The sequence below is a fragment of the Crocodylus porosus genome, unplaced genomic scaffold, assembly GCF_001723895.1.
Source record: "Crocodylus porosus isolate Cpor-Errol unplaced genomic scaffold, CroPor_comp1, whole genome shotgun sequence".
Taxonomy (NCBI): Eukaryota; Metazoa; Chordata; order Crocodylia; family Crocodylidae; genus Crocodylus; species Crocodylus porosus.
In genome coordinates this window covers 171,842,192-171,854,028 of record NW_017728906.1, presented here as the reverse complement: position 1 = coordinate 171,854,028, position 11,837 = coordinate 171,842,192, and the positions used below count along the sequence as shown (strand labels likewise).

General features: G+C 40.9%; 1 protein-coding gene across 2 annotated transcripts in view; it reads left to right on the top strand.

Moving 5' to 3' along the window:
• The window catches only part of ZMYM2 (zinc finger MYM-type containing 2), a 101,415-nt gene that overhangs the window by 8,004 nt on the left and 81,574 nt on the right, over positions 1-11,837 (top strand). For both annotated transcript variants that reach the window (XM_019530207.1, XM_019530206.1), the window contains 3 exons: positions 2,721-3,006; positions 8,154-8,319; positions 10,070-10,282. In XM_019530207.1, the coding sequence (XP_019385752.1) occupies positions 2,721-3,006; positions 8,154-8,319; positions 10,070-10,282 (665 nt within the window). The remainder of the gene's footprint in view (positions 1-2,720; positions 3,007-8,153; positions 8,320-10,069; positions 10,283-11,837) is intronic.

The following is an 11,837-nucleotide window of genomic DNA, read 5'->3' as shown; positions in this document are numbered from 1 at the left end:
GTCACCAGGTCCCCCCTCAGCCTTCTCTTGTGAAGGCTGAACAGGTTCAGGTCCCGCAGTCTCTCATTGTAGGGTCTGCCCTGTTGTCCCCGGATCATGAAGGTGGCCCTCCTCTGGACCCTTTCAATGTTGTCCACATCCCTCCTGAAATGGGGTGCACAGAACTGGACGCAGTACTCTAGCTGTGGCCTGACCAGTGTTGCATAGCGGGGGAGGATCACCTCCTTGGCTGTACTTGAGATGTACCTGTGGATGCACAACAAGGTCCAGTTAGCCCTGTCAACCGTGGCCTCGCATTGTCAGCCCATGTTCATCTTGGAGTCAGTTATGACTCCCAAGATCCCTTTCTTCCTCCATGTTCTCAAGAAGGGAGTTTCCCATTCTGTAAGTGTGCTGCTGCTTTCTACTGCCTAAGTGCAGCACCCTGCACTTGTCAGTATTGAAACACATCCTGTTTTTGTTAGCCCACTCCTGTAACCTATCCAGATCTTGCTGCAAAAATGGTCTGGCACAGTGGGCCGGTTCAGCAGGCCCACTGTGCCAGATGTTTATTTTGCTTCTACATTTTATAATAACTTTCTGCATGTGAAGGTATGGAAAGTTGGCTTGGAGCCTTAAGATCTGATGGGAGTATTGAGGCCACTTGTAGCATATTAGAAGGACTTGAGTGGTATGGTTCTTGTTTACAGCAGTGGTGTTCAGCCTCTTGGCCCTGTTGGCCAGATGAGTTGTGTGGGGTTAGTCCACAGGCTGGCTTCAGCTCTGTGGGCCCAGCACTGCCCCTCCCTGCCACTGGACATCAGGATTGAGTCTTGGGGTGCAGGACACTGCCCCCTTTCTCCTGTGATTCGGGACTGGGCTCCAGGGGCCTGGCATTGCCCCTTGCACCCTGGAATTGGGACCTGGGGCCCAGCATCACCCCACCTCTGCCCAGCCCTGCACACTGGTATTGGGCACCTGATTCAGTATCCATTGCCCAGAGCGCCCCAGGCATCTGGAAAATTGGCAGCAGGAGAGTGATGCCACTGTTTCCATGCCACCAATTTCCAGACCTGTAGGGAGCCTCCTGGGCTGGATCGCACAGGGTTTTGGATTGGATCATGCCCATGGACTGGGGATTGAACGCCCCTGGTTTAGAGATCTAACACAAAATGAAATGTAATGTGCCCACCTTAGCAACCCATGAAATGTCAAAAAAGTAATACTGGAATTACAGTCACGCTTCCAGGAATTTTCCTGGGCATGTGATTCGCTGCTGTGAATGGAAAAGAAACTGAGTAGACTCCTGTGCAAAATAAACGAGGAAAAAGGGGGAGTTGCTAAATGTTAAAACTGAGGGTCCTTCTAAAAGGACAGCTGTCAGAAAGTTGTTTGTACATTTCAATGAACATTGATTAAGAAGCGTTAAATGACAGGATCAAAAGATAAGTGCAGGTGCCCTGAATGTACTGTTGATAACTTGCATGTTGTAATTTATATTTACAAAATGGAAAGGAGCTCACTTTCAAATTTTTTTTTCATGCTTCACTTAAGAAGAAGAGTAGTCCTCCCTCTTTGCAATGGGTAGATCTTCATTGTTGCATAGAAAAACAGTTGTTCAAATTGAAAACTTAAATTCTGGGAAAATGCTAGAGATATTTTTTGGGGGGGAAGAAAATAGTTTATTTAGTCAGAACACTGTTTCCTGAACCTAATGAAGGCATTAAGAACACAGTTCATGCAAAAGCATTCAACTTCTAAAAGATATTTGTTTCTTTGAGAAAAAGAATTTTCTACTTTTTTGTGATTCATACTATCAAATGACCAGTCAGGAGTAAACTTGTGGTCTGGATTTGTGTTACCTGGAGCTCAGCTGATATGAGGAGGCTTTGAAGATGGATTTTTCAGTACTCCAAGAACTAGATTAACTGTTTGCTTTTTATTCATTGGTGGCTATTCAGACGACCAAGAACTTAGGTTTTTTTTAGTTTGGAGATCCCTCTTATTTTATTTGAGAGCCACTGCCTTGCAGGGGTTTTAGAGTAAAGCAAGAATTACTTCCTGTAGGAACTTCTGATCCATCATATAGATAACATGAAGGTTGAAATGAACCTACTTTGTCTGTTTTTAATTGTAATACAAAAAATCTCTGAGCTTCTGCATGGGTGGGAGGGAGGCAGTCACAGATACTAGACTTGGAGACTGCTTTCAGAGTTGAAAGTTGAGGATTTGTATCTTTTGGAAGTCTTAAATGAGAAGTTTTTCAGTTTCAGCTTTAAAGGTCTTTCTAACAAAGACAAGCATTTGGAGTTTTTGAAGTATACACCTGGAAAAGTGCTTTGAATATCTGTAGTCTTTCAGATTTGGGTTGTTAAGTATACAGTTGATCCTCTACAGTGAGATTTTTAAAATGGAAATGTAATGTATTAAACTGTACCCTGTATAATAAACTCTCTTCTAGCTAATCCTTAACTGCATTTGGGATGGGGGTTTTTTGTGGGTGCAAGTTCCAATTTGCAATGTGTGTTAAGCACTGGGATTGGTGTATCTTGGTCTGACAAGTGCATGTCCTTATGTTTGCCCCATGCTTTGGGGTCTTCTGTAATGACAGAATAATTCACATAAGCATTTTTTTTAAAAAAAATTCCCCTTCAAATATCCTTATTGGCAAATACTCCTAGTGTTGTATATGTTGGAAAGTATCTGTTTACTTAACTTTCCGTGCATTTTATGTCTTTAAGATTCCTGGATATCCCAATCAGCTTCATTCCCTAGGAATCAGAAGCAGCCGGGTGTGGATTCTTTATCACCAGTGGCATCACTTCCTAAACAGATTTTCCAGCCTTCTGCACAGCAGCAACCTTCTAAGCAGGTTAAAGTTACATGTGCAAACTGCAAAAAACCTTTGCAGAAGGGACAGACTGCATACCAGCGGAAAGGATCAGCACACCTATTTTGTTCCACTACTTGCCTTTCATCATTCTCACATAAGCCTGCTCCAAAGAAACTCTGTGTTATGTGCAAAAAGTAAGGGATATGTTATTTTTCCCTAGCTTGCTTTTTTGAGATTTAGCAAGGGGGAGCGGAGATAAATATAACATGACTTCATTTGTTTAATAATATGGGAGGAACCCTAGGGCTAGATAGAAGAGGAAAGGGAAGTGAAGGTGGACCAGTAGATGGGTATGCTTCTAAAGTAGCCTCTCAAGCATATGGAGAGTCTTAACAAAAAGTCCACAGGCTAGGAACTTACTTCCACTGAGTCGTCTATGATTTTGAGAGGGCTGTATTGATGGGCTACGCTTTTCAGTGGGCATCTGCAGCATTTTGTATGAGCAGAAGTCTGGAGAATTGAGCCTTGTGGAAAGCAATAGAAAATAACTGAAACAATAAGCACAGAAGTTGTTGAAAGTGTCAGTTAGGATTTTGGTCTTTTTTGGAGTTAAGTAGTGTAATGTGGACAGTAATGCAGAGATCTAGTGTTAAGTTTATTTAGACATGGGTGATTCAGGATCAGGGTCCAACTAGACATTGACTCATTAAAAGAACCACTTGGAGATTTTCTGCAGTTGTAGTGTAGCAACACTGGCCATACAAAATATCTGTGCTTTTGAATTGCTCAACCTAACTAGGACCATTATCTTCAGTATTCATTCTGTAATTATTTTTCACAATCCAGCACAGTTACGTTGCACAGAAATTAATTGCATGATAGATTCTTATGGAAGAAATTAAATGCAGGATGATTGTAAATACTTTTGGTAGAAAAACAATTTTGTTTGCATATCTATAAAAGGAATATTTTTAAAGTATGAGATGAAGCAGTCTCATCATTAATATGCAATGGGTGTGGTGTTGGCCCAGGACTCTTTTTCATTGTGAATCTCCTGGTAGGCATGCCCATTGTTTTTAATGAAAAGATACTAAGTATGTTTGGATTTCTTTAGAACTGATATATAGTTGTATGACATTTGAATGCATTCAGAAGAGAACTAGTGTGTATGTGTGTGTGTATGTGTGCGCGCATGCACGCTTTTTAATGGGCCAAATGTAGAAAGATATCCATAGATATAAGTTATGGAAAGAAAGGTCAGTTGATTTATTGCATGTTCTAGCTCGGGGGTGGGCAATTGTTTTGGGCGGAGGGCCGCTTACCCAGTTTTGGCAAGCCATCAAGGGCCACATGGCTAGTCCTGCCACTTGACAGGTTTCTTACCCCCTGGTTGCCATCTTGGGACTGGAAGTCCTGCCCTCTAGCCCCTGACCTTTGTCACCAGAAGTCCCTCCCCTTTTCCCCCCTTGAATTACTCCTTTCGGCAAGGGGTTTTGCCATGTCAGAACAAGAAAGGTACCAAATTATGTTCTAAAAATCAAACATACTACAACATTCATTAATTTAATTTCAAAAAACATTTTTGTCCTGATTTACATGTGTTTGTGTAATATACTTAGAAGGGATACTATAATCACTTAAAATGAAGTCTTACTCTTGTAGATGGTGGGAGGGTGAGTATAGGGTTTGTAGGGTGTGGGGAAGAGGGTGGATGTGCGTGTAGGATTTGTTGGGGGCATGGATATATGGATTGGGAGCAGCAGCTGGTTTCCTCCATTGTCACGTGATATTTCAGTCCTTTGTTGAATGCACAAAAAAATAGGAACTTCTGTAGATTTAATATGCAGTATTGCTGCTATTTATGGGATTTTTTCATGTGTTTTATTTGGGTTTGGGAGTGCTGTTTGTATGCTGAGAGATGAAGTGGCTTCCAAAGAAAACAAGTTTTTTAGAGCCACCTTAGATATGAGTTTTAGTGAGTTCTCAGATTTTTCACATATAGCTGCTCATGGGCCTCAGGTGATTTACTAAGGCACCTGAAATTTAGGGACTTGCTAAAAACTTGGTATTAAAAGCTGCATGACATCACTGTGTAATTTTTAAAAACAGTTTCTAATGAAACTGATTTTTTAATTTATTTATTTTTTGAAAATACCAAGGGGATAAAATCCATAGTACTAGACTGGCTTAGCTAAAAGTAAAAATGAAAAGGCTGCCTTAAATTTTTTCCTACACTGCTGGTAAAAAAAAAAAGTCAATTTTCCTCCCCTTTTTGATCATAGAATCACAAAATAGCAGTGTTGGAAGGGACTTGAGAAGGTAATCTAGTCCAATTCTGTTCTGCTATACAAGTAACCAGTAATCCTTTAGCACTCTTTTTTTTCCAAAAAGCTCTACTAATGTCAGCTTCCTTTTCCACAAGGGCAAATGTATGTGTGTTTTCATAAGTAGAAATAGGCCTCTAGTAGAAATACAGGCCTTTTCCAAAGACAGTCTTTACAGAGTAATTTGTATCTTCGTCTCCTTGCTTGAGAACTTAGAACTGAGTTTGGGATTGTTTTGGGCCATATCCTACTCCAGTATGATATTATGCTGTCATTAAAAGCATAATATCAGTGTCATTCTAGATCACTTCCTGGCATATTTAGCTGAATGACATTTCCAGTAAGTTGGTATTACTGAAATGAAACTTTGCCTGCTAGGAAAAGGAAGGTTTCATAATGTAGCACCCAATAGGCATTCACCTGAGACTACTGAAACTTCTTGGGAGCATAGTGTACCATGTTGATCAGGGGTGGGCAAAATCCAGCCTATGGGCCTCATGGCAGCTCGACTCCATTTCCCAGCAGCCCTGCTGGCAGCAGCTCCTTTGGCTGCCACTGCTAGACCTGGTCCCAGTGCCTGGGCATTCTGACCCATCCACCCCACGCCCACTTCTGGGGATGGGACCCGCAGGGCACTTGGCCAGATGGCTGGGATGGAGTCATGGGCAAGTGGGGAGTGGTATCTGGGAGTGAGATGGACAGGCGGGGCCAGGAAGACCCTGAGATCTTGGAGTGGTGTCAGTGTAGGGCCAGCTGGGAACCTCATGATCCGTAGAGACTGGCTGGGAGCCGTGCGGGGAGTTGTGTCCTGGACTGGTGCTGGTATTGTGGGGCAGTGACAGTGCAGGGCCAGGGTAGAACCGTGGTCCGCTCTCTGCATACCCCTGTTTATGGAACCTGTGCCCGTCGCAGGGGCATGTGGGCCGCGGATCTCGGCTCTGTCCTGAGCCTTGGCCCTGTCTCGTCACCACCCCAAGATCCTGAGATCTCCCCACCTCTGTCTGCATACCTTACTCTTGAACTGCTTGTGGCCCCATCCCAGCTGCCTGGCTGGGTACCCTGCCCATGCAGGCCCCACCACTGGTGCTGGGCATGGGGCGGATGCACCTGGGTGATCGGGCAGTGGGGCTGGGTCCAGCAGTGGCAGCTGAAAAAGCTGGGGCTGCCAGGAAATGGAGTCTGGCTGCTGTGCTGCAGGCTGGCTAAAATCCATCCACAGGCTGGATCTGGCCCACGGGTTGAATTTTGTCCACCCCTGATGTAGATGAAGATCAAGAGAATCAAATCCTGGTTGTAGAATTTGTATAATTGCATGTTAATTGGAAAGAAGTTCAAAACCTCTCCTTATTTGGATGGTCCAAAAGTAGTGAATTACAACTAGGTCATCCCTATTCCTATTAATACTGTGGAACTTTTTATTGAATTACTCCTTTTTTTAAGTGATGTATTGAAATATGCAGCCAGACCAGGCAAATTGAGGGTGGAATTTTGTTCTTAAAATTTCTGGCTGTGGCTGAAAAGAATGTTTTTAGAGCCATATGTAAAAAAATAAATATATAAAATTACCCTAGAATAATAGGTTTCTGAAGGGCAAATAATAGGAGCTATTTGTTAACCAACTTGCTTAATTTTTATAAAAAAAATAGTTTAGTACTATAGTAAGAAAAAAGTTAATTAACATTTTAATCTTCTGTGTGCAATAAAGTAAACCAAGATTAGATGACTGCCCACTTTGCAGCTTGCTAGTTCTTTAATACTGGAAGTACTTTAGAGACCTGGAAATAGTTGCTCAACGTAGGAAGTAATTGATGAAGAGAGGGGTGGACTATAAATAAATAACCTAATACTTCTGCATATGCAAAAGAAAATTTATTTTTCTTCTATAGGATCCACCTGGAATATTTAATGTACCATTATAGTGGTGTTGAAGTGGTGGTTCAGTGTTGCATGATGGTCCAGGAATATGCAAGAGTCAAGAATTCTTGTTGGTAACATTTTTTTTATTGGACCAGTGCTTAATTGGGAAAGACAAGCTTTCAGGTATCGCAATACCCTTTTTCAGGTCTCTGGGAGAGAAGCAGATACAGTGGAGCTAAAGACCAGATGGGAAAAAAAAAGCTAACAGGAGAGATGCAGTAATGAAGGAACAAGATCCTTCAGGAGGATTGTTATCACCTGTGAAGTGGAGAGATTAGTGATCTTGGGGTAGATTATAAAGGGCCAAGAAGTCATTTTCTATGTTAAGTCTCTGGTACTACAGGCTAATGAATTTTTTTCCCCAGACTCCTCTTTCAAAGGTGTTTGGTAGACTTCCTTTGTGGGTCAGGAGTGATTTCCCCCCCCCCGGTGAAAATGTTCTCCTACTTGTGTTGTGGTGTTTTGGGTTGCTGATAGATGTGGGGCGAAGGAAATAAAATGCTTTAGCGGAAGAGGCAGTGCGCAAGTTCAACCCCGGCTCCTCAGTGTCTATAGATTGGACGTTTTGTTGCTTTTATTTAAAGCTGATTTACTCGGCTATCAGATAAAAGTGCCAAAACAGCTGAAGCACCTGATCTATACAGACATTAGGCAAGCTAATGCAATGCCTGTTCTGGGCATGCTCTGGGATCAGTGCGGGGCATACTGAGTTTAAAGTCAAGCGCCGTTTTGTTTTAAGGTTTTTTATGTCTGTAAGCAGCCATTGCGATCATTCTGGTTTCACCCATGTAATTTGCCATGAATCCAAGCAAGCAGTTTGTCTAATAAATATTCCCCACAAGAATTGTTGCCTCTCGCATAATGTAGTTAGTCATAGGCATGTGTTTATTTAACTAAATACTACTTAGCTTAAGAAAAATAGTGATGGAGAAAACAATAAGGTTATTTCATATTCCTCCTGTATTCCACGGAGACAAGCTTGACAATCACACTGCTCCAAAATCTGTTTAAGATCTTAGCATTATAAGTGCTTGGTGGGGAAAAGCAGTTAGTAACTGTTAATTTTTTTAAAAGTTATGCTAGAGTTCTTTGTCTTTCAGAGATATAACAACAATGAAAGGTACCATTGTGGCTCAAGTTGATTCGAGTGAGTCCTTCCAAGAATTTTGCAGTACATCATGTTTGTCCTTCTATGAAGATAAACAGAATCCCTCAAAAGGAGCCTTGAATAAATCAAGATGCACTATCTGTGGTAAACTGACTGAGGTCTGGTTGATTTTTTTTTTTTTCTTCTCTTACTTAGCATAAATTACTTTTTGGTTTAGAACTTGGAAAAAAGTAAGCCACTTTTATAAATGTCCTAGTATTTTTGTGCTTATATGTTTTGTATCGTATTTGTGATAGCTAGGTTAAGTATTTTTAAGTTTTATTTTTCTTATCCTCTTCATTTGTATTTATTAATGTTAAGGAAAATTAGAAAAAAATAGTTGTTAATCTAAGTCAGTTATGCATCGCTAATGGTTATTATGTATTTGTTAAGGGTGAGCGAAGCAGGCACTATTTGATTCGGATTCGGCCTGAATCGGAGACAGTGATTTGATTTAGGTCACTGCCCCTGATTCAGATTTGATGCCGATTTTGGAGAATCAGTGATTCGGACACAGACACAGCTTTAAAAGTTTTTTTCTACATACCTCAAGGTACCAGCACGGCTTATGAACGCTTTAATGCTGGGGTGGATGAAGCGTCCCACAGAAGTGGGGAGGGGAGGCCCTCCACGTGCTCGACAGTGAACCCGGAAGTGGGCCGGAAATACTTCCGGGTCTGTCAGGGAGAGTACTAGGGGGCCCCTCTATGCCCCCCCAGCTTGGTGTTCAGCTGTAGGGGGACCCTGGGTGCCCCTCCAGACCCAGGAGGTGCCAGTCACCAAGCTGGGGAGGTGCGGGGGGCCCCCAGCATGCTCCCCAGTGGACCTGGAAGTGGACTGAAAGTGCTTGTGGTCCACTTCCGGGTCCGCTGCTGAGCGCTCTTGGGAGCCCCCCACACTGCTGTGGGATGCTCCATCCACCCCAGCATCACAGCATTCACTAGCCCCTGCTACCTAGATGTATAGAGAAAAGACGGTTAAAGCTGTCTCTATATCCGAATCTCCGAACCTTTCCAAATTGATTCAGAGAGTTCCAGTTCAATTCGGAGAGATTAAAGGGTCCTCTGATTCGATTCCAGTTCAGAGATTCAGCCACTGAATTGGGCCAAATCTCCACCTAATTGGATCAGGGACCGAAGCTTTGCACAATCCTAGTATTTGTACAGCTACCACTTAATAGTTCACCCTCATTGCTTATTGTTGTAAAATTTCTTTTTAGACAGCTAGTAATTTTACAAAGCTCAGGAAACTTTAGGAAAACCAAAAATTGTGTTCTGCTCCTTTTCATATTTTGGTTTTCAGTAGTTATTTTGAGGATCTTTATTTATCTAGGGGTATATACTAGTCAATACATTACTTACAAATGTTAGCATTAAAAAAATGAAGGCTTTATTATTGCATGTTTTGGAGAATTCTTTTGAGTAAAAATTTTTACAACTAGAATTTACAGTGTTTGCTCTACAACATTTGCAGTGTTACTTTCTGGGTACAAACACAGGGCCTGTCTTATATGGGAAAGTGCAATGTATTTGTCTCAAGTCAGTGATGTAAATTAAAGGCACAGTTGAGTGACCTTCCAGCAAACTGCCAGCATGGTAAAATTGTGTAATCTCTTTTTCATGGGCAGCCTTTGTGAATTCTGTCCAGTGACCTATGACTCCAGTGTCACAGAAACATCTGGGTCTAGAATTTTGCCTACAGATTGATAGCTGACCACCATGTTGTTTCAAATGCATCAGTGAGCATGTTATTTAGGAAGCCAATTAAATTATTGCTATACTTAAAACTTTTCTTGAATATAGTCATTGCCTTGTCCATTAGTTCTTTGTGGTAACTTTTTGTTTGTTGATGATTTTTTTTCCTTTTCAGATTCGTCATGAAGTTAGCTTTAAAAACATGACTCATAAGCTGTGTAGTGACCACTGCTTCAATAGATACAGAATGGCGAATGGTTTAATAATGAATTGCTGTGAACATTGTGGGGAATACTTGCCCAGTAAAGGAGCTGGAAACAATATCCTTACTATAGATGGTCAGCAGAAAAGATTCTGCTGCCAAAACTGCGTTGGTGAATACAAACAGGTAACTTTCTGTTTATAAGAAATTGAATTTATCCTACAAAAAAAAAGCAAGCCTATACACAAATGCTGCTAAAATCCATTCTGTTACTGATTTAACTTGGGGTTTGCTTGGAAACCTGCTAAAGATAATAATAATATGAACAAGCTTTCAAGATGGAAGTACTTAGCTCACGTAAGTATGTGCAATTAGGGTTGGCGCTCATTCCTAGAACTTCTGTTATAAAAGGAAAGCTTGTACTTTAACCAAAATTCCAATACCATAACGTTTTCTGAAGAGAATTGTTCTCTTTTAATGCACCTTCAATTATTAATACAATAGTGATGAGTGAAACGCCCCACACACGTGCCAACCATGCTTCCCCTATTTATATATGGAAGCTCACTTGCGTAATGGTTTTCAAGAGCAGAGAAAGCCTAAGTGCGTCAGACATTTTGGCTGGACCTGGTTGTCATAGCCCTCAATCACACACCATTTACACATTGAGTATATTTGTGCCTTATTGCCTTCCTTTCAGTTGTATGGTTCCCCCAGTCCAAAGCTAGGGTTTACTGTTATTACTTCCTGTGTTGGGGTTATGAGATTTTCATTCTGTCTTTACTTGGCTTCCAGGTACTCCCAACATTTTTAGCTTTTTATAGGTGTTTTTTTTTCTTTTTTTTCTTTTTTTTCTTTTTTTTTTTTTTAAGTCCAGCCCAAAATGGACTTCTGAATAATATTCTTTTTGCACTTTTGCTTTTGGACAGGTCGCTTTAGGGCAAACTAAACGTAATGTTGGTCAAGCTATTTCACGTTGTAGTCAGTTAATTCAAAACCGGTGTTCCTGAAGTTGGAATATATTATGGAAATTGTTTTTCATAGTGTGCATCTTGTCATGGTGACCTAGTATATGGAGTGTTAAGCTTGTAGGGTCTGTGTTTTTACTACTTTTGAGAAGATATATCTGTATTTTCATTCAAGTGTTTCTTTACTTTGGGAGTTTGATCTTTTCAAACATAAGGTGATATATTTATTGTTTTACTATAGCTGCTTTGAGAGAGAGTGGTGTGTCAGCCTATACTGAGGATCCTTCTTCATTTCTTTCTATATCAAGAAACTTGGTATCAAATTTTAAAAGGTTTCATAAAGTGATCTGTATTTGAATGCTAAGTGCTGCTAATTTTATTCTTTTTTTTCCTTGTGCTTTTGCAATACCCAAGCAATACTTTTGAAAATGTATTATATGTATAAATAGCATAACTGAAAGCATAACATGAGCCTTGTTGTTTTATCACAGAGCAAAACCAAAAGGGGCAGAATAGGTTTTTCAAGATACTAAAAGCATAGGCATGCACGGAAGCCATGGAAAGACTTGGAGAAACCTTGAATAAGCTCTCTTGAAGGAACAAAAAAGACAAGATTAACTTTGAACCTGGGACTTTCCCACAGAACCAAAAAATGCATTGCTGAAATGCCATGTGAGCATGGAATTATGAGTGGTGAAATGACAAATCTGCATCTTCTATACATGATAGAAAACACTGTGCAGTCTCTAGATATTTTTGTACTATTGTGTGTA